A 27608-nucleotide genomic window follows, 5' to 3' on the forward strand; every position below is an offset into this window, starting at 1 on the left:
GCAGAATAAAAGGTAGTGTTTACTTTGTCAAGCCCAAAACCTATATACTATGATTCACCTATGTGCACCAACAAATTATGGTAAGCAATACAAGAAACTATGTGATAGCAATATATATAACTTCAAGCGCGATGGCTATCACAATGTAAAGTGCATAAGTAAGGGGGTATAGAGATAACCGAGGCACGCGGGAGACGATGATTTATCCCGAAGTTCACACTCTTGCAAGTGCTAATCTCCGTTGGAGAGGTGTGGTGGCTTAGCTCCCCTGAACGCCACAAAAGGCATCACCTTGAGGTGTGGTTGCTCAATGCACACCAACGCCACAAAGGCCTCACCCCAAGATGCGGGAGTCACACCACACATCGAACGCCACGAAGGCGCCTCACCTTATTCTCCGGTGACCCTCACCACAAAGGCCTATGTCACGGTTCCACTAAGGAATTTCCTTCGAGGCGGAAACCGGGCCTTACACAAATCTTGGGGCATGCATCCACAACTTAATTGGAGGCTCCCAAGAAATCGCCACACATGCCTAGAATCCGTCTAGGGTTCCAAGAACCCAAGAGTAACAACTTTCTTGCTTTCACTTCCACGAATCACCATGGAGAACTTAAACCGATGCACCAAATGCAATGGCAAGAACACCACAAAGATGCTCAAGTACTTCTCTCTCAAATTCCAACAAAGCTACAAAAGCTATTGTGGGAATAAGAGAGGAAGAACAAAGGAAGATGAACACCAAATTTCTTCCAAGAACTAGATCTAGAGATTCCCTCACAAAGAGAGAAAGATGATTGGTGGGATTGTAGATCTAGGTCTCCTCTCTCTTTTCCTCAAATTTGAGCAAGAATCATGGAAGGATTTGGGATAGAGGAAGCTCTCAGATATTCGCAATGGAGGAGAGAAAAAAGTTTGTGGGAACACTCAAAAACAAGAGGAGGAAGAAGGGCTATTTAAAGGGGCTGCCAGAAATTCGGCCCGTTGGGGCTGTTCAGGCAAGACCGGGAGTACCAGCCTGCTAAGGCCGGCAGTGCCGCTAGCAAGCAGCAGCATACGTGCTGGCGCGCAACACTAAGGCTGGCAAGCGAGCAACGTCGCGCAACATGCGAGCGGGCGCTTCGCTGGGCCAGGGAGCGACGCGCGGCTGGGCCAGAGGCACGCGGTAGGCGGCCAGGAGCGAGCGGTGGAGCTAGGGTGCGAAGCTAGGCCGGCCCGGCAGTATCGCTGGGGGCGGGACGGAGGTGTCGTACTGCGCGGCCCGACAGTGTTGCACGCAGGAGTCGGCAGTGCCGGAGTGGGCCAAGCGGTACTGCTGGCCCATCGAGGGCGGTAGTGCCGGCTGCCTCCCCTTTTCTTTTTTCTTTAAATCAAATAGAAGAGAAACTTCAAAAGACAATATCTAGAGTTTGGAAACTCCGATCAAGACGAAACCAATTTTGTTGGAAAGAGGACGACAATAGCTACCCAGTCCTCTTCTTCATACTCATCCTCATCCTTATCACCACGAGAAATATTAGGTTCCATGGTAGGAGGTATCGTGGAACCCTTGGCCATAAGGCATATATGAGAACCGTGAGATAAAGATGAGGAGTTACTTGGTGCTCCTTTCAAGATCTTTTCTTGACCAATAGAATCTTTCGTTTCCTCTACATTGTTAGTCACACAACAACTAGAGGAAATAAAAGCATTTTTATCATGGCCACATGACAAAGCACGCATATCATCATTAGATTTATTCAAGCAACTTACACATGATATGCAAGGACTACCAACACAAGCATGTAAATCATTTCTAGTGCTAGATGTGTTTAAGTCCAAAGATGAACCATTGCAATGCGATATATATGAAGGATCATTAATAGTAAGCTCAATACCAACATTGCAATTTCCATCACCACTCACCATCTCATTACCTTGTGTCTTGTCACACATTGGTGAAGTGCATGAAGATGGGAACTTATCACGGCCGGAAGTGGAAGCAATACCATCATCCTCAATAATATTGGACACGTCATATTTATCTTGAAGCTTTGTCCATAATTCATGAGCGCTCCCAAAAGGCATGATTGATGAAGTAACTACATTGCTCACAACAATGGAAAACACATGAGAAGCAAGAGCATCGAGGCAACAGTTTTCTTCTCCTCAAGAGATAAATTTTGGGGATCCTTAGGAGAAGCAAAACCCATGTCAAGAATTCGCTCCATGTCCGGGGAAATAACCCACAAAATATTAAGCACATAAATTTTCCATAGATCATAATTTGTGCCATCAAATATAAACAAGTTATTATGCGGTAATCCCCTAACCGACATCTTTACTCTCAAGGCGGTGAAGCCTAAGAAAGAGAGACCTTGCTCTGATACCAATTGAAAGGACACGGATGTCGCCTAGAGGGGCGGGGGTAAGTAAGCCGGTTTAAAACTTTTACGAGATAGGCTTAACAAATGCGGAATAAAAGTAGTTTTTACTTTGTCTAGCCCAAAACCTATATACTATGGTTCACCTATGTGCACCAACAAATTATGCTAAGCAATACAAGAAACTATGTGATAGCAAGATATATAACTTCAAGCACGATGGCTATCACAAAGTAAAGTGCATAAGTAAAGAGCTCGGGTATAGAGATAACCGAGGCACGCGGGAGATGATGATTTATCCAGAAGTTCACACTCTTGCAAGTGCTAATCTCCGTTGGACATGTGTGGTGGCTTAGCTCTCCCGAACGCCACAAAAGGCCTCACCTTGAGGTGTGGTTGCTCAATGCACACCAACGCCATGATACGTCCAAAACGTATCTACTTTCCCGAACACTTTTGCTATTGTTTTGCCTCTAATTTGTGTATTTTGGATGCAACTAACACGGACTAACGCTGTTTTCAGCAGAACTGCTCTGGTGTCTCGTTTTTGTGCAGAAATCCAACTTTCAGGAAAATCCTCGGAATTTATGCAAAAGGCCCTATTTTCCCAGAAAACTGACGGAGCTAGAAGGACAAGTCAGGTGGAGGCCCGAGGGCCCCACACCATAAGGCGGCGCGGCCCAGGGGGGGCCGCGCGGCCCTGTGGTGTGGCCCCCTCGGCCGGCCTCCGACGCCCTCCTTCGGACTATATATTGCCTTCGACCTAAAAACGCACGGGGAGAAGTCGAAGTCGCCAGAAAGCCTCCAGAACGCCGCCACATCGCGAAACTCCGTCTCGGGAGCCAGAAGTCTCCGTTCTGGCACTCCACCGGGATGGGGAATTGGAGGAGATCATCGCCATCATCATCACCGACGCCTCTCCATCAACCAGCCATGTTTCCCCCATCCATGTGTGAGTAATTCCCCCGCTGTAGGCCGAAGGGGATGGTAGGGATTGGATGAGATTGGTCATGTAATAGCATAAGATTGTTAGGGCATAGTGCCTAGTGTCCGTAATTGGTACTTTGATGATATTGTTGCAACTTGCTATGCTTAATGCTTGTCACTAGGGCCCGAGTGCCATGATCTCAGATCTGAACATGTTATTGTTTCATCATGATATTCATTGTTTACGGTCTTACCTGCAAGTTGTATACACATGTCGCTGTCCGGAACCAATGGCCCCGAAGTGACAAGAATCGGGATAACCGGAGGGGATGGTAGCGATGTGAGGATCACATGTGTTCACGGAGTGTTAATGCTTTGCTCCGGTACTATATTAAAAGGAGTACCTTAATATCCAGTAGATTCCCTTGAGGCCCGGCTGCCACCGGCTGGTAGGACAAAAGATGTTGTGCAAGTTTCTCATTGCGAGCACGTACGACTATAATTGGAACACATGCCTATTGATTGCTTTGTACTTGGAAACCGTTTTATTATTATCTGCAAATGCCCTGCTATGATTGTTACATGAGTTTCTCTCATCCATGCAACGCCCGTCATCCGTCCCCGTTCCTACAGTATTTTAATCCTCCTGTTTACTATAATCACTACTGTTGTCTCTGTTACTCTGCTGCTGTTATTTCACTACTGCTACTGCTATAAAACTGTTACTACTGATAAACTCTTGCGAGCAAGTCTGTTTCCAGGTGCAACTGAATTGACAACTCTGCTATTAAGGCCTCCAAGTATTCTTTGTCTCCCCTTGTGTCGAATCAATAAATTGGGATTTACTTCCCGCGAAGACTGCTGCGATCCCCTATACTTGTGGGTCATCAAGACTGTTTTCTGGCGCCGTTGTCGGGGAGCATAGCTTTATTTGGAAGTTCACTTGGATTGATATTGTTCGCTGCAAATTCTCCATCATGGGTAAAACTCGCGATCCTAAAGTCGCCATATTACCATCCACTACAAGAAAAGGTACAACTCTGAGTACCTCTGCTACTCTTGATTCACCATCTGTGATAAGTCAACTTGTTTCACCGCCACAAGCTTCGCTTGGTGGTACGTCTGCTGAATCTGAAAACTCTCATAATATTTCTGCTGTGCTTGATGATAGTGGTTCATTGGGATCCTTTCTAGATGCTACAATTGCTAGGTCTAGACAAATTGAAAATGCCGAAACTCCTAATGAAAATGCCACTACACCTGTTAGTTCACCTAAACTTGATTATTCTAGTGATGATCCTGATGAAGATTATGTGGACCTTAATGATGATCTTATTAATAGATGCAATGCTACTGCTGATGCAAGAAACATTAAAAAGTTTCTTACACAATATACTGTTAGACATAAGCTATCTCCTGATCCTGAATTTGCCACATCTCCTATATGCATTACGGATAAATATTATGATTTTTCTCTTGATCTATCTCATATAGCTATTGTAGAGAAAGCACCCTTTTGTGGTACTGAAAAAGAAAGTGCTGTAGAACACATGAATGAACTTTCTTCTATGAGTAGCTTGTTTTCTGATGATGACAAGATGCGTACTTATTTTGTCATTAAAAATTTTCCTTTCTCATTAAAGGATGATGCTAAAACTTGGTATAATAATTTGCCTCCTGGTTCTATTAAAAGTCCAGCTGATTTGCGTGATGTTTTCTTTCGAAAATACTTTCCTGCTAGTGCTCAACATGCTGCTTTAGAGAGAATTTATAGGTTTGATCAGGGAGATGAAGAGAAATTGCCTGCGGCATGGGCAAGATTTTGTTCTCTTATCAGAGCTCGACCTGGACATGATTTAGAAAAGAATGATCTACTTGATATATTTTATATTGGACTAACCATTGAATCTAGAGCATATTTGGATAGTTGTGCTGGTTGTGTTTTCAGGAAAAGAACTCCAGACGAAGCTGAAAAATTATTGGCTAAAATAAGCCGGAATCATGATGATTGGAATACACCTGAACCAACTCCAACGCCAATATTGAAGAAGAGGGGTTTAATTGAATTGAATGATGAAGATATGCGGGAAGCTAAGAAGTCTCTCAAGGAGAAAGGTATTAAATCCGAAGATGTGAAGAATCTACCTCCCATAGAAGATATATGTGAGATAATTCCCCCTTCACCAATGGTTGAGGTAAACTCCCTTCAACGCTTTACTAGGGAAGATATTCCGTATTCAAAACCTCCTGCTCAATGCTTAGATGAGTTTGATAATTATATTGTTAAGCAAGAAAATTTTAATATGAGAGTAGAGAATCATCTAATGGAAAATTCTCAAGCTATTAGCAATTTGCATGATATTGTGGAGAGAACCTCCAATGATGTTAAGATGCTTGTTAAACATTTTCAAATGATTCAAACTCAAATTGATCAACTCACTAAAGTGCAAAATGACTTGCTAAATAATAATTCTAAAGAGAAACATGCTTATGAAGTAACAACTAGAGGTGGTGTCTCTACCCGGGATCCTCTATATCTCGAAGGGCATCCCAAAAGAATTGAACAAGATTCTCAACGCATTGAACCTAGTGCTCCTTCTAAGAAGAAAAAGAAGAAGAAACATAAAAATGTTGTAGAATCCTCTCGAACTCGTTAATGATCCTAATAGTATTTCTATTTCCGATGCTGAAACTGAAAGTGGTAATGAACATGATAATAATAATGATAATGATAAGAATGATGCTTCTGATAAAGAAGAAGTTGAAGATGAACCTGAAAAGCATGATAAAAATAAAAAGTATACTAAAGAAGATTTTATTGCTAAGAAACATGGTAATGAAAGAGAACCTTGGGTGCAAAAGCAAATGCCTTTTCCTGCTAAGAAACTAAAATCAAAGGAAGAAGAACACTATAATAAATTTTGTGATTGGATGAAACCTTTATTCTTGCAAATCCCTTTGACTGATGCTATTAAATTGCCTCCTTATTCAAAGTATATGAAAGATATTGTTACTAACAAAAGGAAAATCCCCAATGAGGAAATTTCCACTATGCTTGCTAATTACTCTTTCAATGGCAAAGTGCCAAAGAAGTTGGGCGACCCGGGTATACCTACTATTCCTTGTTCTATTAAGAATAATTATGTTAAAACTGCTCTATGTGACTTGGGAGCCGGTGTTAGTGTTATGCCTTTTTCTCTTTATAAGAGACTTTATTTAGATAAGTTGATACCCTACTGATATATCTTTGCAAATGGCTGATAAATCTACTTGCTATTCCTGTTGGTATATGTGAGGATGTTCCTGTTCAAGTTACTAATAACTGCTTGATATTAACTGATTTTGTTGTGTTGGAAATGCCTGAAGATAATAATATGTCTATTATTCTTGGGAGACCTTTTCTTAACACCGCAGGGGCTGTTATTGATTGCAATAAAGGAAAGGTTACTTTCAATGTTGATGATAAGGAGCATACCGTTTATTTTCCCAAGAGGATTGATAAAGTATGTGGAGTCAATACTATTTCTAATGTGAGAACTATCAAAGTTGGAACTATCGATTGTCCTATATATGAGCCTAAAGAAGGTTATCAAAATCTTATGATTGGATCAATATCAATACAATTCAAGGTAACATGATTGATTTGAGGTTTATTTCTTCATATGCTATGTAAAATTTATTCGGTGGCAAGACTTGATCAACCTTGTTAACGAAAACTTTTTATATGCATAGAGGAGGCAAACAACATTTCTTTGTTCCTCCACTTGTCTTATTTGCTGTAGCACTTTTGGTTTGCAAAGTTCCTTAGTTAATTAGAGATTTCAAAAAATTTCCTGGCCAGTAATAATAAACTTAATACCCAAAAATGTGCATTTTTCAAAGTTTTCAAAAATTCACAAAAAATTATACCGTTGGTCCTATTTTTTGAAGAGGCACCTGGGAGCACCAGAGGATGACCTGTGGGGCACCCAGGGTGCCACACCACCAGCCGGCGCGGCCAAGGAGGGGGGCGCGCCACCCTGTGGTGTGGGCCCCACCTTGCCCCACTACTTCATCTCTTTCTCCCAGAATCTTCTCTCTCCCGAAAAAACTCGCACCAGCTTTCTCTCACTCGCGTTTTTGCTCAAGAGCTCGGGATTTTTCGATCTCTTTGCTCAGCCCAGTTTACGTCCGAAATTTGGCACATTTGCTCTCCGGTATGTGACTCCTCCGATTATCCAAGTAGAATTTTGTTTGGTTGAGTATATCTTGAATATTTTGCTGCAGTAGGTAACATGTTTAGTGAGCTTGCATGCTTGTTCTAAGTTGTATAAACTAGTTTTGATGCATGATTAGTACTCTAGCAAGTTCCTATAGTAGTTCCCCTTGATTATATGTCATCAAATCAAATTTTATATTGTTTGTTGAAAAATTTCAGAAAATGGAGTGGAATAGATATCAACTAAACCAACAAGAATTGGAGGTGCAACAAGTCATGAGAGTGAACCGTGAAGAGGGAGTATAACCCTCTTACTAGCCGTGCACAGATTTCATGAGAAGCGCAGGAATACTGGAAGATGTTCAGAGTCTAATTTCTCATGCAGGGTTAAATGGTTTTGTTGATGGAGAACCATGCCAATATGCAAAATTGACTATGTCTGTTGTGCAGGACTTTAAATTCAATTGGTCGCGATCTAACCCCATGGTTCAGTATAAGATTTATAATAAGACTGTCAACTTGCCATTCAATGATTTTTGTACAGCAATTAGAGTACCGCAATGGGGATCATGCGAGAAGATAAGGGGATCGCCGCGAGAGCTCTTAAGCCTCTTTGAGATGATTTGTTATGGAAGGAGTTTCTCAGAGGATGGTGGTAAAATCACTAGCATTCAACTCCCAGCTATCCGCTACTTTGCTTATTTCATTACTAAATGCGTTCTTGCTAGAAAGAGTGGTGGTAAACTATCTATCCAGGATTTAGCTTTTCTAGCTGCTGCACTGCAAGGTAGTAAGACTTATAATTTGGGGGCATTGATAGCTTATAGACCTGCTACTAACCGTGAGAAAGGTGGAATTTGTGGAGGTCTTATCGCCTCTCGTTTACTAGCTTTGCATAATGTAGAACCTCATCATCTTGATATTCAACTTTCCGTAGAAAAACTTGACATAGCCTCTATGATTAAACATGAATTTGTTTCTGCTTCATCTAATTTGGGTAGCCTGTTTTACAAGATGACATTTTATAAGAAAGTTTGGAGAATAACTAAGAAAACTGAGAAACTAGTAAGAGCACTGCGCCCTGTTCTATTTAACCTTGATTCCAGGGAAGATTGGTCAGTCACAAAAGGTGCACTGAATGCACACATAGAGGGAGGAGGCCATCATGCAAGAGGCAACACGGAGGAGGCCGAGGAACACCTCGACTCATCATCCGATGCAGCAAGTTCCTCGCATCAACATGTTGGATATGTGGAGCCTCCACGCTTTTCTTCTCGCACGGGAACCTTACTATGACTACGCCATGCATTATCCACCGGCGAGGAACAGCGACCCTCGTTGGGGTTGAACTCCACTCAGGCCAAAAGCCTAAGCTTGGGGGGAGGTATACCGGCATCACTCATTCTTTGCATATTATGATTGCTGGATACTTGTATATACTTGTTTTGTTGGTTTGAGTGGTTTTCTAATGAGAGGGAGATGATATTTGGGGAAGTGCTGCCTGAAAACAGATTCTGGACTGTTACCGAAAAAATTCCCAAAAATAGCCAGGACGGTATTTTGCGAAGCCATTTTTTGTGCATGTTCCCCAGGTTGTTATCTAACTTTCATTAGTTGAACACTTTTCGATTTGAGCAGTGGAAGAATTTCTTAAAAATCGAGTACTGTACTGCTGTCAAGTTTGACGAATTTCTGCTGCTTTGTGTTTATGTGAGTCTTCTAGTTTGCTATTTCTTGTTTTTGTTTTCCCAAAACACAAAAAGACCAAAAATATTTCTGTTGTTTCTCTTCACCACTTGTTTACTTTGGTTTCTCGCATTTATTTCGCTTTATTTGCTATTGTTTGTTTGCTACAAGAAAACCCAAAAAAGATTTTGCTTTGTTCGCTTGTTCCCTTTTGTTCTTGTTTCCAATTCGAAAACACCAAAAAAATATTTGTTGTTCTTCTTTGGTTTGTAAATTTCATCATGAGTTCAATGGTCTTCGGTGGCTGGAGCGTGGTTTTCATTTCATATTATCCAAGCTACACAAGTGAAAGGCAATAATGACGACCTACGACAATTGGATTGTGGTGAGAGGCTGGTATGAACTCTATTTGTTTTCATTTTTGTACATATACTCATCCATGTGAGCATGCTTAGTTGGTTCATGTGAGGTATATGTCATTTAAGAAAGTCTAGTGGTTCATGATCTCTCATGTTTAGCTCCAATTTATTAATATGAGTAGCATGTCATGGATGTTTGCTTGCATTGTTTTATTCATAAGTAAGTATGGCATTGTGGTATCCTCCTCTGAATAATTCATTTATATTGACTTGGCACATGCTCACGCATGCATATGACTGAATAAAATTCAATTAAGCCTCAATGATTTATATTGTTTCAGAGTTCTTGTATCACTTTTATGCCTCTGTTAATTTATTTTGCCGCAAGCATGATTATGACAGTTACTGCTCTCTTGATTTGTCGCTCCCTAGTCTATTGCTAGCCTTCACTTGTACTGAGCGGGAATGCTGCTCGTGCTTCCAAACACCTGAAAACCAAGTTATTCCAAAGTGTCCACCATAAATACCTATGCATGGCATTTCAAACCATTCCAAGTAAATTCTCATGCGCTACCTTTAAAACCTTCAAAATGCTTCTCAATTTGTGTTAATGTTTCATAGCTCATGAGGAAGTATGTGGTGTTTAACTTTCAACCTTGTCATTTACTTTTGACGGACTTTCATTATGGACTAGTGGCACATCCGCTTATCCAATAATTTTGCAAAAAGAGCTGGCAATGGGATTCCCAGTCCCAAATTAATTAACTTAAATAGACACTCCTCCATGGTATGTGATCGTTGGACGGCACCCGAAGGATTCGGTTAGCCATGGCTTGTGTAAGCAAAGGTTGGGGGAGTGTCATCATAATAAAACTAAAATAAAAAGGCACTCCTTCATGGTATGTGATTGTTGGCAGGCACCCGAGGATTCGGTTAGCCATGGTTTGTGAAAGAAAGGTTGGAAGGAGTGCCACATAAACATAAAAATAATTCAAGGGAGCCGCTCTTGGGAGTCCGGTTGGCAAGGTAGTTGGTGTACCATTACCATTCGTTGACAACAACAAACACCTCTCAAAATAATTTTAACGCTGTTTTAAAAATGAAAAGCTCTAGCGCATGTTAATCCCTGCTTCCCTCTGCGAAGGGTCAATCTTTTATTTTTGTGTTGTGTCTCCATTCTTTCTTTGAGCACTATCTTGAGAGCACAACTGTCATTCTTAGTATAATATGCTTGTCCCAAAATATGATTGATTGCGGTATAACTTTGATGCTTTTATCTTTGACAATCACTATTTCTAGTCTTTCTATGAACTTCAGAGGTGTCTGCGCATTTATGTTTTGTTGATCAAATACGGGCAAGCGAGATACCACTTTATCATACTCTCTTATGAACATTGCAATCCTGCTTATATACATGATTCATGATGCTTATTATTAATTGTTGGTACCTCTCCATGATTGACATAGCTATTAGATGATCTTATTTGCATGTATCTCATTATGAACTGCTTAAGTATCAGCCATAGCATGAGAATATATACATCATATGAGCAAATGTGTTCGTGAAAGTTCTTTTATCGCTCAGTTGTTAACTGAATTGCTTGAGGACAAGCAATAAGCTAAGCTTGGGGGAGTTGATACGTCCAAAACGTATCTACTTTCCCGAACACTTTTGCTATTGTTTTGCCTCTAATTTGTGTATTTTGGATGCAACTAACACGGACTAACGCTGTTTTTAGCAGAACTGCTCTGGTGTCTCGTTTTTGTGCAGAAATCCAACTTTCAGGAAAATCCTCGGAATTTATGCAAAAGGCCCTATTTTCCCAGAAAACTGACGGAGCCAGAAGGACAATTCAGGTGGAGGCCCGAGGGCCCCACACCATAAGGCGGCGCGGCCAAGGGGGGCCCGCGCGGCCCTGTGGTGTGGCCCCCTCGGCCGGCCTCCGACGCCCTCCTTCGGACTATATATTGCCTTCGACCTAAAAACGCACGGGGAGAAGTCGAAGTCGCCAGAAAGCCTCCAGAACGCCGCCACATCGCGAAACTCCGTCTCGGGAGCCAGAAGTCTCCGTTCTGGCACTCCGCCGGGACGGGGAATTGGAGGAGATCATCGCCATCATCATCACCGACGCCTCTCCATCAACCAGCCATGTTTCCCCCATCCATGTGTGAGTAATTCCCCCGCTGTAGGCCGAAGGGGATGGTAGGGATTGGATGAGATTGGTCATGTAATAGCATAAGATTGTTAGGGCATAGTGCCTAGTGTCCGTAATTGGTACTTTGATGATATTGTTGCAACTTGCTATGCTTAATGCTTGTCACTAGGGCCCGAGTGCCATGATCTCTGATCTGAACATGTTATTGTTTCATCATGATATTCATTGTTTACGGTCTTACCTGCAAGTTGTATACACATGTCGCTGTCCGGAACCAATGGCCCCGAAGTGACAAGAATCGGGATAACCGGAGGGGATGGTAGCGATGTGAGGATCACATGTGTTCACGGAGTGTTAATGCTTTGCTCCGGTACTATATTAAAAGGAGTACCTTAATATCCAGTAGATTCCCTTGAGGCCCGGCTGCCACCGGTCGGTAGGACAAAAGATGTTGTGCAAGTTTCTCATTGCGAGCACGTACGACTATAATTGGAACACATGCCTATTGATTGCTTTGTACTTGGACACCGTTTTATTATTATCTCGCAAATGCCCTGCTATGATTGTTACATGAGTTTCTCTCATCCATGCAACGCCCGTCATCCGTCCCCGTGCCTACGATATTTTAATCCTGCCGTTTACTATAATCACTACTGCTGTCTCTCGTTACTCTGCTGTTGTTATTTCACTACCGCTACTTGCTATAAAGCTGTTACTACTGATAAACTCTTGCGAGCAAGTCCGTTTCCAGTGCAGCTGAATTGACAACTCCGCTGTTAAGGCCTCCAAGTATTCTTTGTCTCCCCTTGTGTCGAATCAATAAATTGGGATTTACTTCCCGCGAAGACTGCTGCGATCCCCTATACTTGTGGGTCATCACGCCACAAAGGCCTCACCCCAAGATGCGGGAGTCACACCACACACCGAACGCCACGAAGGCGCCTCACCTTATTCTCTGGTGACCCTCGCCACAATGGCCTAGGTCACGATTCCACTAAGGGATTTCCTTCGAGACGGAAACCGGGCCTTACACAAAGCTTGGGCCATGCATCCACAACTTAATTGGAGGCTCCCAAGAAATCGCCACACAGGCCTAGAATCCGTCTAGGGTTCCCAGAACCCAAGAGTAACAACTTTCTTGCTGTCACTTCCACGAATCATGGTGGAGAACTCAAACCGATGCACCAAATGCAATGGCAAGAACACCACAAAGATGCACAAGTACTTCTCTCTGAAATTTCAACAAAGCTAAAAAAGCACGATGGCTATCACAAAGTAAAGTGCATAAGTAAAGAGCTCGGGTATAGAGATAACCGAGGCACGCGGGAGATGATGATTTATCCCGAAGTTCACACTCTTGCAAGTGCTAATCTCCGTTGGAGAGGTGTGGTGGCTTAGCTCTCCCGAACGCCACAAAAGGCCTCACCTTGAGGTGTGGTTGCTCAATGCACACCAACGCCACAAAGGCCTCACCCCAAGATGCGGGAGTCACACCACACACCGAACGCCACGAAGGCGCCTCACCTTATTCTCCGGTGACCCTCACCACAAAGGCATATGTCACGGTTCCACTAAGGAATTTCATTCGAGGCGGAAACCGGGCCTTACACAAAGCTTGGGGCATGCATCCACAACTTAATTGGAGGCTCCCAAGAAATCGCCACACATTCCTAGAATCCGTCTAGGGTTCCAAGAACCCAAGAGTAACAACTTTCTTGCTTTCACTTCCACGAATCACCATGGAGAACTTAAACCGATGCACCAAATGCAATGGCAAGAACACGACAAAGATGCTCAAGTACATCTCTCTCAAATTCCAACAAAGCTACAAAAGCTATTGTGGGAATAAGCGAGGAAGAACAAAAAGGAAGATGAACACCAAATTTCTTCCAAGAACTAGATCTAGAGATTCCCTCACAAAGAGAGAAAGATGATTGGTGGGATTGTAGATACGTCGATTCGTATGTATGATCGACGAACTATGAATGAACAAGTTTCCCGGGGTTTTAAATTTACGAATTTACGGGGTCAAATACGGGGTCTGCTAGACTGAACGGTGTATCTACGAGCATTTTTTTACGGGGCGAAAAAGTCACGAAATACGGGGCAGAAAAGTAAGGGGCTGCTAGACATGCTCTTAGGGAATCTCCAAGATTCCAACGAATTGATGAATTCTCAAGCACATCTCATTTGGACATTAGAGGGTTGAAGAAACTACGATTCACGATGAACGATGAAATTTATGGGTAACTCGGAAATCTAAGTTGCAATTGCAACCCCCTGTGCAATTCTTAGGTGCAAAAAATCACGATACAAATTTAACTATCTTAAAGTCGGCTGAGCTATAAGTTAATTCTAGGTCGACCAAGAACTAGCAAAACTAATAATATATCTTCCTTCTCTCCTCTCCAATATGTTTGCACGACGGCGTAGTAAATCTTTGGGGGCATGTGGCAGGACGTGGGGATCGACTAGAGTGCATGACAGTCCACATCAATAAGAAGCTTCATGGTGAGCTTCGAGGTCACCCATGGCATTGTCGTGACACAGTCGATGTTGTACACGCTGATATGTCAGCCGTACGGACTCGGGCTGGTGGAGCGAGGGTCTTCGGCCCAGGGAGGTGGCAGCAACGAGTTGGTCATGGGGCAAGAGCAGATTGGGTCGAGATGGACTGACGGGTGTTGTAGGAGGTGGGCTATGTCACAACCCCTATACATCAGCCGGCCGTAGTATAGGGAAATCATATCTACTTAAAACTGAGAATCTAGGTCCTCCGGTTGTTGCAACACAGAACTCTCGCATGCAACATTTGGTTGTTTGGTTGCTACATCATCGTACCAAATCTATCTAAAGTTTTGTAAAAAAATCTAGACACTACAATTGCCACAACGGTGAAAATTATCTGAGTATGCAATAAATCTCTATGGAGTTCAGTAAAACTCCACATGCTTGAAATGTGAAAAGCTAATGCATGCTGCATTAGAGAATCCTCTTAAAGCATAAGCTAAAAATCACCGCAACATGTTACTCATGTGGACACAACAAAAACAAGCCTGTACAACATGTTCAAACATTGTGGCAACATTTAAAATTCCCAAGCATCACAAACCTCCACCATCAACGTTGGAGGCATTGACCTCACCGTCCCGACTTGTTGCCAACGAATATGGATCGCGTAGGGTCATATCTGATGACACGAAATCATATTCGTCCTGCTTCGCCATCTCCTCCGGCTTTGGTGGCACTAGGAAATCGAAAGGTCATGGTAGCTAAGGTTAGATTAGGATGGTAGCGAAATGTTGTCAAGGCTCTTCAACTCATCCCCCATTGCAATTGGGCTTCATGGTGTTCTCCACCTTCTTTCCCAAGAGACTAGCATCGCTCGAGCATGCGACCTCTACAGGGGACAAGGAGTCAAGGATGGCTGAGTTACGCGGTAGATAGTCGGCGACCTGCGGTAGGTTCTTCTGTTGTGCTTGTGGGCTTGGTCAACATGGTTGATCACGAGGCCGATACCCTCGATGAGGGCGAGAGGTTAATTGCTATGCTAAATCAACTAGGAGTATTTCATTAATGCATATGTAAAATATTGCCTCGTCCCCGGGCCATGGCTTTTGTTGCCCAGGGTGTGGCTCTCCTGGTTCCAAAGGTCCTTCTGACGCACAATGACGGTGTAGTTGAGGGTGGAGAAAAGGACGCCCGGTGCAGCTGAGGTTGGAGAAAAGGCCACCCCACACACAGCAAAGCTGCCACCAGGTCGAGACACTCAGCCGTTGGGCAAGTTGTAGGTGTCCATTAAGAAGTGGTAGATGGAACCTCAGCTCCCATGGAGCAAGCCCGACAATAGACAATCGAAGGTTGACTAGTACCGAGAAACTCAGAATGTAAGAAGAAAAGCCTCCATCACAGAACATAATCACATAATAAAATATATAACAGACAACAGACTCCTGATCGCCACCACAGCAAGTAAAAATAGAAGAAACAGATATAGATTAGAGAATCTATATTGGGAGGAGCGACCTACCACACAACATCGAAACAGGGCATCCAAGACCAAGCAGAAGAACTATGAGATAACAGAATGCAATGCAACCGCCTCACACTGAAGGTCACACCAGACGCCAGATGGGGGATATTCTAAGGCTTTTTAAGTGCAGTACATTTGCACAACATGATGTTATATGTATTATTACTGTCACTACTAGGGGAACAATAGGATGCAGGGTTGTAGACCTGCCATGTTTTAAAAGCACACGTACATTAACTAAATAATACATAAGAGCCAGCGACCAAAACATTTTCCCAACAGGTTCGACCCATAGATAATAGTACTGAAAGTGGAGCGACACACACTTCGGTACCCCTCAAAAATGTATTCCATCTCTTCTTCAAGATATTGCATCCCCAGTTCAAGACTACTAGTTCCAGATCGAGCCACACTGGGCATCAGTGCCATCAGCTACCTGCACCAATAAAAAACATATCATCAGATCATCACATATTCTACTCCATCTAAGAATATGCAAGCATGAATAACCGACCTATATCCTTACAAGAACAGCACAACTAAACCACATGAACTTGCTCACTGTGCAACAAAAGCACACCAAATTTACAGTAAATCAGACAGACAGCACAGGACAAGACCATATGACCGAATCATGTCTAACAGACGTCTCAATAGAACAGACAAAAAGATAGCGGTCTTCTCATAGTTACAGAATACAAGCCAGAGGCTAGCCAAATATTGAGTGAGAGCAATCTAGACACTCCGAAAGATCAGCTATCACAACTTCAAGTACATGAGCATATATAGTAGCACATAGTTCAGCGCTCCTTGGGCATCGACCTTACAGAAGCTTCACAGTTTCCGTCAAAGTTCCAAGGTTGCATCACTAAATGTACAGTTCAAGAGCAAGGACCATGGATCAAGAATAAAGAAATCACTCAGCTGAGAGCTGAGTGCTGACATAACTGATCCTATAAATAACGAACAAAAATCAGCTAATTTAGTACCGTGTCATGTATATTAGTACTTCTCTATTGTTAAAACTTGAAATCAAAAAATTCAATTCATATGTTACATATATGTGAGCCATGCCTGCTACCTGCATAAGATTTTATACGTAGTTATTTAATCACGAGGTAAGACATGTATATTTTGATTTCGAGTTCTATTAGGCAGCCAAGGGGCATGTCCTGGACAGATTATTTCAGTTGTTAAAGAGTGGAGTAATCAATCCCGGAGATCGTATAAAAGATTGGCATGCAGAGCAAGATATTTTCATGGTTAAAACGACTCCATGAACCTTAACAGGTATGTCAGAACTCATTACGTGACAATTCAACTAAATAGGGCCATGGCACCCAGGACTACAAAATAATGTTTCCCATGTTTTAATGAAACCACGACATAAATATTCTTCACAAAATTATTACCATCTTATTACATGATAAAAGCAAACCAGGCCAAATATTCTTGACAAAATTATGACCATGTCCATAAAAAGTACAACAATGTATAAAATAACTTTGATATTTGCAAATGCTTGATTTTGTGTTATGTTTCCTCGGCCACTTGAACAACCAGCTTATAAATGGGCAACCCAAAAATTACTCATCACTAAGAAGTCCAAAGTAATGCACTGAAGTCATAGATCATTATGTGATCAAATGCATGGTCTGAACCTACAAGCATCAGCTTTTCTAGCCGATAATACAACCTTAGAACTTTTATACAGGTATTTAGGCTCGATTAACAGAAGCAGAATATGTCAACAGTTGCAGCTATTGTAGGTTATAAACATAATGATCAAAAATTGGGATGTTCTGACTCACTCAGCTTCAAGATAAATAAGAACTTTGTAAAATATAGGATACAAATAAAACTAAAGTGGCATAAAACAAATTAACGACGACACAATTCTCATCCACCAGACACATTGTCCAAACAATATCATCCATATACTAGGAGAAAAAATATGAAAGCCTAAATACTCTTATGTGGTCACGCCAACGACTATATTTTGATCCTTTACATCACCAAACAGAAAAGAAACCACATTTTATCAAGGAATGCCAAAAATAAGAGAAATTAACAGCACACGCGGAGAAATCCGTATGTCCATGAACTGGGCAATAAGAAATCCAAGTCTTTGTGGAATCCTAAAATAGCACTTTTGTCAAAATTAACATTCAGATTGGAACCAAAAAGACCCACACCTTTTCACTTGTAGTCGAACGATGGTATTGGAGGGCTGGGCGTGTCAAAGCTCTCCAATATCTCCGATGTGCCCCTACTGCTACTAGCCTTTTTCTTCTCCTCCTTACCAAATAGACTGCCAAACCAGCTACCGCTAACACTCGAGCTTGCAACCTCAGTAGGGTACACGGGTAGTTGGGGAAGGCCTGGGAAGTTGCTGCTCGAGCCTGAGAGGTCAGTATAGGACCCATGCGCCTGAGGTAGGCCTGTGGCAATGGTAACATTGGGGTCGTCGGCAGGGAGCGGTGGAGTGTTCTCCTGCTTGGCAAGGAAGGTGTTGATTACGATGCCAGCGCCCTCGATACCTGCGAGGAGGGCACCGCCAACGATAGCCGATCCAGCACAGGCTCTGAGGCCCTTGCGCAAGGAAAGGAGCCCCATAGTTGAGGCACCGGCGATTATGGAGTTCCAGGGGTCTTCCTTCTGGCGTACGTAGACAGCGGTGCAGTCAGCGACAGAGAAGAGGCCTGCCCACACTCCAAAGCCCCCGGCGACTCCAGGGGCGTTCATGCGCGCAGCTTGCATACCGCCAACAATCCGTGCGCCATTGGGCGAGTTGTAGAGGCCCTTGAGGAAGTGGAAGGCAGAACCGCCAACAAGACCCATGGCGAACCCACCGCCAGCGTCTTCAAGGATGCGGTCTGGGCATGGATCTCTCTCCAATAGAGACCCCGACGACATAGTAGCTGCTGGGTAAAACTATCTGAAGATTAGATGCGCTTTGGTGGAAGTCGGGGCAATGGCAGACGGACCTATGCGTAACAACGAAAGCTTCCAGTCCGGGATTTATTTCGAGATACGAGCAGCAGAGGAGGTTCTTCTATATAGCACGACCGATACGATACGACTTCTTGCAGAATACGGTATTGGCTAGGACTAGCGAGGATGGATCTGATCTGAAGGCATGTTGCACAAGAAAGAAAAACTCGGAGGGGGGCCGAGAGCAGGAGGAGTCCTAATCGCGTCCGAAACAATTGAAATAGAAGGAAGAATAGATAGATGATGATTGGAGAGGTAAAAAGCGCACCTTTTAAATTCACTTGTAGTCGAAGGATGGGATCGGAGGGCTGGGCGTGTCGAAGCTCTCCAGCATCTCCGACTTGCCACCACTGGCACTGGGCTTCTTCTCCTCCTCCTTCTTGCGCCCGAAGAGGCTCCCGAACCAGCTACCGCCGTCGCTGCTGGAGGTCCCGACCTCGGGGGCGATGACGGCGTGCTGGGGCAGGCCCGGGAATCCGCCGGGGACGCCTTGGAAGCCGGCGATGGCGGCGGGGTCGTCGGCGGGGAGCGGCGGGGGCACGGCGAGGACGCGGTTGAGCATGAGTCCGGCGCCCTCGATGAGCGCGAGGAGGCAGCCGCCCATGAGCGCGGAGCGGCCGGCGGCGGCGGCGCCCTGGCGCATGGAGAGGAAGCCGCCGGTGGCGGCGCCGGCGATGATGGAGTTCCAGGGGTCCTCCTTCTGGCGCGCGAAGACCATGGTGCAGTCGAAGGCGGAGAAGAGGCCGCCCCAGACGGCGAAGCTCCCGCCGACGCGCGGCGCGTTCATGCGCACGGCCTGGGCGCCGCCGAGGAGGCGCTCGCCGTTGGGGGAGTTGTAGGTGCCCTTGAGGAAGTGGAAGACGGAGCCGCCCACCGCGCCCATCCCGAAGGCGCCGCCCACGTCGTCCAGGATGCGGTCCGGGCACGGCTCCCGCGAGGTCTCCGGCGTGCCCATCGAGGATTCGGCGGCGGCGGGCGGCGGGGGGAGAGGAACCCTAGGTCGCGGCGGCTGGCGTGGAGAGGAAGAAGAAGAGAGAGGGAGACGGAGGGGAATGGGGAACAATGCGTTGTGGGAGCTTTTTAGCGGCGACTGGTCTTGTGGCTTACTCTACTTCGCTCTATGCGTGTGGGTCCCGGTGGTCAGCTGGCTTGTTGCCCAGCGTGCTCGAGCAGCTTGCGAGGTGAGGCCGAGCAGTAGGCGGTGGAGATATTCTAGGCCCGCCCTTGCTACACCAACTTGCAAGGTTACTGTATAAATTGGCCCGGTGAAGTAACGCTATTTGGGCCGGACCGATTGTGACCACGACAAGAGCGAATGCAATTTCTGCTTGTGAAAACAACACTTACAACGTGCTTGTTAGTAGCGACTTATGTATGAGGTGGAGATTTTCCTCAAAAAAAAAAATGTATGAGGTGGAGATATTTCTGCTTGTGAAAACAACACTGACAAGGGCCCCGGACAGGTTTGGTTGGACATCCCGTGCTACGCCACCCCAACGACAGCCCAGACGTCGTCCCGGCTGATGTAAGACCAATGTATGAGACATTTATGGACGCATAACCTATGTATGAGATATTTATGTATGCATGACCTATGTATGAGAGATTTATGTATGCATGACTTATTTATCAGACATATCTTAATTACACGTGTATTCTTAATTTCAACTGAATGTGCCGCCAATATCTTTGCCACTTATCTCACATCAAAATTTTCCGCCACTTTTCTCCCGCTCGCATCTTCTGCCGCTTGCGCCTCAACAACTGTTTCCCTTAGTCTCTTTCTTTCCGCTTCACGGGTCTCCCTGCGCACATCTTCCTCTGCTCATCATCTATCCTCTTCTGATTCACCTCGCGATTTGGAGCTTGTTCCGCCCTTAATTTCTGGATCTGCCTCTCTCGCTCTGCTTTATCATTAGCTCGAGCTTTTTCCTGACGCTCCTCCTCAAAGAACCTTGTCCACGCACGCCGGTGTTTCTCCTCAACCTCCTGGCGCGCCCAATCTGGCTTCTCACTGTCTATCCAGTGAAACCATTTGCACAGGTGCGGGGGAGACTGCAACATAAACAGTAACATTAAACCACATACATAAACACATACGAATATGCCTAAATAAAATTCTGTCAAAACATATCGGCGGCCTGGTGGACAACGAAACTGAACTTCGGGGTGAATCATGATCATAGTTCGCACACATAAAAAAATTCATGTCAAACTGATCGGAGAAATCCTCCACCGGCTTAAACTTTGCAAGACGGCCGCACCAACACCGCTGCGTTGTCACACCCTACGGCAAACTTGCAGCCTTAGCCTTCGTTGAGCCATCATCGGCTTAGACTCCTGGTCAGAGCACGACACACTCATGGTAGCTAAGCGTGAGGCGACATGAAAAAGAGGGGTAGAAGAACCTGTGCAGTGAAGTGTGTCGATTGAAAGAACATCTCTCATAATATGTTTTGTGTGTTTGATGTCAATGTATGTGATACACTAATGTTTGGTTAAGTGGTACAGGGATTATATAGATACATGTATGTATGTGTGATGGATGTGGTGAGTCGTGTCAAAAAGAAGCTGTAACAGGATCACCAGGCCGGATATTCCGGGCCGGATATTTCCAAAATATTCGGGCCCCTTTTTTCGACTAAGGACTTCAGGATTTGTGGCTCAGTACTCCCTGTACATGGGCCGGATAATTTCCCGGACATTTGCCCGGATTTGCCCCAGGGCCGGATAATCCAGGCCGGATATTTCCAAAACATCCGGCCCCCCCAAAATCGGCTAAGGACCTGAGGCGATGCAGCTCTGAACAGGGGCCGGACATTTGGCCGGATATTTGGCCGGATTTTCCCAGGAGCCGGATTTTTGGTTGGGCCGGATTATCCGGCCCTAACTTAGGCCGGATTATCCGGCCCCCCGGAAGCTCCAACGGCTGGAATTTGGAGGGGGGTATTTATACCCCCTTCTTCTACCTTGCTCCTTGCTCAATCATTGCACAAAAATCTGCCAAGCTTCACCACCATTAGAGCCACCTCAAGAACACAAGATTTGCAAGATCTCCTTCCTCCCCCAACCAAAGCTCTTGATCTTTGGAGATTCGAAGGAGAAGACACCGATCTACATCCTCAGCGATGCGATTTACATTTCCCCCTCATTTGTTTGAGGGCCCTCTTGCTAGTGTTCCTCTTTGGTTCCCTAGTTGATTGTTGTTGATGTGTTGTTGTTGATTGTTGTATTGTTATAGATTTGGGAGCCTCCAAGTCGGTTGTGGATGTGTGCCCCAAGAACCTTGTAAAGGCCCGGTTTCCGCCTCGAGGAAATCCCTTAGTGGAAGTGGGTTAGGCCTTCGTGGCGTTGCCCATAGGAGATCTGAGTGAAGCCTTCGTGGCTGTTGGTTTGGCTTTCATAGCAACCACACTCCTCCAAACGTAGATGTACCTTCTTGCAAAGGAAGGGAACTACGGGAATCATCTCCGTGCCATCGCGTGCTCCACTCTCGGTTACCTCTATCCTATTCTATCTCCTATATATTGCGTAGCTATATCGTGCTTAGTTGTTAGACTTGTCATATAGGTAAATTCACTTAGTTGCATATCTAGAGAATTTACCTTTGTGTCAAACCTAAATTGAAAAAGAACTAAAAATTGGTTAGCACCTATTCACCTCTCCCCCCTCTAGGTGCGGCATACATCCTTTCAATCCCTGCTCTTTATAGGGAAAATTACGAGAGCGTGACGGGAAAATATGGCGGGAGAGCGGTGGTGGGAGAGGGGAAAATATGGCGGAAGAGCGGTGGCAGGAACATATGGCAGGAAAGCGGTGGCGGCAAAAGAATGGCGCGAGAACTGCCTAAGATATCACTCCTACTAACCCTAAACAAAAACCATGCAAATCATCAGTAGACCAAAACCATGCAAATCATCAGTAGGAGGCCGGTCGGTCTGTAGCTGACCAATTGGTCAGCTATCGACCAACTAATGCGGACACTGACATGAAACAGGTGGCCGACTGCCAGTCGGTTTTCTAAACTCCGATCGACCGACCGAGTCACACTTTTGAAATTTGTTGAAAACGTGTGCTATTCCTAAAAATAAATAATTAATTCGTATTATTAAAAAAATCGTGTTGTTAGTATCACAATACATATCCCAGTATCTTAAGATACCAAGATCCTATCAGGCTGAAACGATATGTATCCTATCTGGCCGAAACCATACATACTGTGTATACTAATCAAGTGGTATCATTGTCTCTCGCAAAAAAGAAAAAGTGGTATCATTGTCAGATTAAGATACCATGCTTTGAATTAGTAGCATACCGATACTTCTGCGACATGTGATATCACACATCAGTTAAAACTAATCAAACCTGACATCATCGAGCCGCCTTATAAGCAGGTAATCGTTTTATTGGTTTCCGTCTAGAATATGATATACCACTCCCTTACAAGAAAAAAATATAACTTGGCACTATGTTTTTCTAGAAATATATGCTAGGTAACCATTTTATTTAACACATAAATTGATTATATTTTGAAAAATAGAAACCGCATAGTGTCATGATATTACGATACGATACTGTTGAAGGAAAAAAAAATGATACTGCCTAATCTCGATACTGAAAACCTTGCTTACAACACATGAAACATAAACAGGTTCTGACAGTACAGCGGATAAAACATAAGCAAGTTCTAACAGCCTAAACCTTGCCAAACAGGCCGATTATGACATTGTCCTGTAACATCTTGGACGGTTCCACAAGATTTTGATCGTTACTACAGAGTAGAGTGCAACCAGATGATGCTACCAGGAGAGAGACTGCCAGCTAGTGCAAGGCACAAGCTGCTGCCTCTCAGTCTTCAGAAGACATGCACAACCATCTTGACCAAACCACCGTGCATGCGAAATTCCATACATGTTTCTGGCCTAGAGACGGTTAGTAATGTCTGGCGGAGATCCTCGGCGATGCTTCCAGTGATTGACTGATGGAAAGTTACTCTCACTTCTTTCAGCGCTGTTGCCCAACTGAATAACCGCTCCACAAAAGCAACTTCCTTTTCAGCTCCTCTCCAGCCTGTAATTTCTATGTTCCAGAGGCAACTCAGCTGGAGCTCCTCGGCTTTCCAGTTTGGTGGCTGATCACATACGCAACCTGATGGGCATCCAGTTTCTTCCTGGAAAAGGGGAGCATACCGGTTTGATGTCATGGAATGGGAGAAAAACTGGAAATTATCAAACTACTTGAATACTTTGAGATATGGCAATCAACATATAATCTACAAAGGTATGTAACACATAACAATAAGTCTGAAGCCAACCTATTGCAGGAGATATGATTTTTTTTTTGTAAAAGAGAAAATCACACAATATTATTATAAGAGTAGAAATCTAAAAACAAACCTATATTGCTAAGAAACTGTCAATAAGGGAGAACAAAAGCAACAAATGAGTGGCTCCGTTTATTTGCTGGAAATGAGGTCCCAGTTTTCTCATTATCAATTGAGAGTAGTGCCAGAAATTAGGATTTTCTGGTGGCGAGTTTTAAAAGGTTACTTGACATGCCATTGAAGAACTAAAAGAAGGCATATAAAGGAATTGAGCATATGTCCGACATGTGGTCATGAGGAGGGACTGTATATATCATGCGCTTATTGCTTGTGATCATGCGAAGCAATTCTGGACAGAGGCACACAAATTCTTTCAGTTCAAATTACTCAGGTTACACCCTATGACCTGGAGAGAGGATATTATATTGGACAGTTCTATGCTGTCCAAGAAGGTTTCGGAAATACTAGTCTCGGGGATGTGGGTCATTTGGAGCAGCAGACATAAATACACACATGAGGAGGTGAGGTTCAAACCACGTAAATCAGTCAAGCTTGTTAATGAGTTCATCAGATCACTCAAGATACCACAAGAGCAAGGACTGGTTGCACGTCCTAATCGATCTTGGAAGCCACCGGACTGGGGCTGGATCAAGGTCAATACCGATCATGGATTGATACCGATGGAGCAATTGATCCTATAGGAGGAACGGCTGGTGCTTGGGTTTGTTGCTAGAGATGGCAGGTTCTCGTTTGTTGAATGCAGGAAGTATACCAGTGTGGATCCGTTTCTTGCGGAGTTATTAGCCTGGCGAGATGCTATCAATCAAACAAGGGAGAAGAACGCTGCCAGTGTGTGTGTGGAGACAGACAGGAGATAGTGTCGGCTTGGAACTCTAATGCCAATATTAGATTTGTGGGAGTTCATATTCTCACTGAAATGAAAAGAATAGTGAGTTTTTCCGGGGTTTTAATTTAGTTTTTGTACACAGAGAAGCTAATAATAAGGTAGCACACATATGTGCACTCCATTCTCTTAGTCAAGATGCTCCCTTGAGCAGCTTCGATGTTTGCCCTTGTTTTCTAGATGAGGTTGTTCATCCAGAAGTTGTTTTGGCTATGGAATAAAATCGCTAAGGTCGAAGTTTAAAAAAAAAACAGGCCAAAGAATCTTTTAAAATGAAACATATTACCAAGTTAACAAACACAACGAGTCAATAAATATGCCACTTCGTCAAAACTTGACGAGCAAACCAACAAACCAAGGCACTCGGTAACTCAAGCCTGGATCTAGAAATACAAATACATATTGACCATATATCTTTAGAAGGACGTAGAATTACCTCCAGTTGCTCAGTACTGACGTCAAATGCAAGAGCCAGCTTTCTTACATTAGTACACATCCTGAGAACATGCAATAAACTAGCTCCAAAGGAATGTCCCTTTGCCTCCACAATCAGGGATAATAATATAACATGAGGGAGCCTTGGCATTTCTTCTATCAAGTATGGGTGGTTGGCAATCTCCTGTAGGTTGATATGAAGTAACAGAAGGAGTATACATAACGAGTTGGAAAAAGACACGGACATCTCATTTTCTACGAAGTGATTAACAAAAAGGATACTCCTTCAGTGGAGAGTTTATGTCCCCTTGAATGACTAAAATCATAGTGCGAGTAGTGCTAGAATTCAATGTTATCGTAAGAGGATATAAATGTAGTGGGAAAGAATAAAGATTGCATGCATTAAGCCATGTTACCGGGGCATGAGGAAAACAAATATAAGTGAGAATTGTGTACTAATGTTTTGTCAAATATACCAATTGACATGTTCCTTAAGACCAACTCATGTTTTCCTTACCACTATTGACTTTGCGGCTTATTACAATGATGAATAACTTAAATCGAATAAGAGCAAACTCACCTTCCGATAGACAAGCGTGAAGTAAAGACAGACGATGTGCTCAAAGCGAGTGCAAAAGCCCGAGTGGGATTATGTGGTAAATACAAATTAAATGGATGCGCAGGAAGACAGCCAGCGTAGAGAAAAACGAGATTCGCCATCTTATCAAACTGGACGGATCTTGGACCACAATAATAATTCCACTCGAGCGAAATGAGCTGAGGGGCTGAGATTTTGGCAGCTGGCTCGCTGGAATTCACATCAAAAGCCATGTAGCAGCGTTGTTTTAGGAGCTTGAGTGCTGGTGCCACTATAGTGAGGTGCTTCAAGGCAAAATCCGTGAGCTCTATTTGGAGGAGAGACTCCGAGCGAATGTCGACAATGCCATCATCACCGTAGTTGCGTAGGAGCACATTGTCCATCTCTATTTGTAGGAGAGACTCCGATTGGAGCACGAAGTCGCCCAGACCCCAAACATCGCGGAGGAATAGTTTCCGCAAGGCCGGGCATCGCGGCGAGGAGACCATATCACCGAGCCTGCACGGACCATGCAGCCTAAAGGCTAAGAGACGGAGATCGGTGAGCCTGCCAAACACGCCGGAAGGCGGAAGCTTGAGGCCAAAATCATCTAGCATGAGCCAGATCTCGGTGGCTCTCTCAATGCAAGGCAGCTCAACAACTCCCCTTTTCACGGCTTCCAGCCTGAAATGGGTGATGATTAGATCACCGGAGAGGCGGGGCGCGGCGATTGGAAGCCAGGTCGCCACGGACTCCGGATCGGCGTCCCGGAGGTGGACGGAGAGGGAGCGGATGGCCGGCGCTTCGTGCGCTGTGAGGGCGGACCGTATGTGGTGCGGCTCGGTGCCGACGGGAAAGAGCAGCTCCGGAAGGAACGCCCAGAGGCCACGCCATCGGCGGGAGAGGACGCTGGTCCGAGCAGCGACGGCGGTGGCGCTGCGGAGCTTGGCGAGGACCTCGATGAGAATGTCGTCCGGCAGCGCGCTGAGGCGGTCCTCGTCGCTTCCGTCGGGGAGCTTCAGTCGCTTGGCCGCATCGCTATGCTCCATTGGGTGGAGAGAGGAGGACGGATTTGGCGGGTCTCACACTCTCACACCGCACTGCGCACCATTGCAGCGAGCTCAGCTCGGGCAAGGGTTTGCCACGGTGAATTGGGGATTTTGCCGATTTTTTTTGGAAACGATTTTGCCGATTTGGTGGATGGGGATAGAGGATAGTTCGGTGAAAGCGTTTTTTACAGTTTTGCCCCGCCAGATGTGATTTTCCTCTTTTCTTTTACGGTTTTGCTGTCTCAGTCAACTGAGATTTTCTTAAGTCTAAGTCACTTATAAAAAAGGAAAACGCTTCCGATCCGGCGACCGATCGCTCACCAGCGATCGGTCGTCCCGCTCGCTCCCGCACGGCCTTATATGGGCCTGGTTTTTCGGCCCAAACTGGAGTGTTGCTCTTTTTTTTAAAAAATGTACAGTGTTGTTTCCAGATTTGTAACAATTAGATAAAAAAATTGTTGTAAACTCACACGACATATTTTGTAAGATTTTTCTAAGTGATATGTTACGAAAATGTGTGTTTCTTGATACGTTGTAAACGGATGACTTTTTTGTTGTAATTATTTGTGATTTTTGATGTAATTGTTTTAGTCATGGACACTTT

The 27608-nt window shown here is 44.4% G+C and overlaps 2 protein-coding genes across 2 annotated transcripts; both read right to left on the minus strand.

Annotated features, from left to right (window-relative positions):
* Nucleotides 1-15971: 15971 nt before the first annotated feature.
* LOC124677477 (mitochondrial import inner membrane translocase subunit TIM17-2-like) lies at nucleotides 15972-19678 on the minus strand. Its single transcript, XM_047213464.1, has 2 exons — nucleotides 18985-19678; nucleotides 15972-16158 (listed from the first exon to the last, which is right to left on the minus strand). The coding sequence occupies exon 1, from the start codon at nucleotides 19669-19671 to the stop codon at nucleotides 18994-18996; it is 678 nt and encodes a 225-aa protein (XP_047069420.1). The 5' UTR covers nucleotides 19672-19678; the 3' UTR covers nucleotides 15972-16158; nucleotides 18985-18993.
* On the minus strand, nucleotides 17922-18578 carry LOC124677478 (mitochondrial import inner membrane translocase subunit TIM17-2-like). Its single transcript, XM_047213465.1, has one exon. It carries the CDS (start codon nucleotides 18561-18563, stop codon nucleotides 17922-17924), a length of 642 nt encoding a protein of 213 aa, XP_047069421.1. The 5' UTR covers nucleotides 18564-18578.
* Nucleotides 19679-27608: the final 7930 nt, after the last annotated feature.

Source organism: Lolium rigidum, chromosome 7 (assembly GCF_022539505.1).
Source record: "Lolium rigidum isolate FL_2022 chromosome 7, APGP_CSIRO_Lrig_0.1, whole genome shotgun sequence".
Classification (NCBI taxonomy): Eukaryota; Viridiplantae; Streptophyta; class Magnoliopsida; order Poales; family Poaceae; genus Lolium; species Lolium rigidum.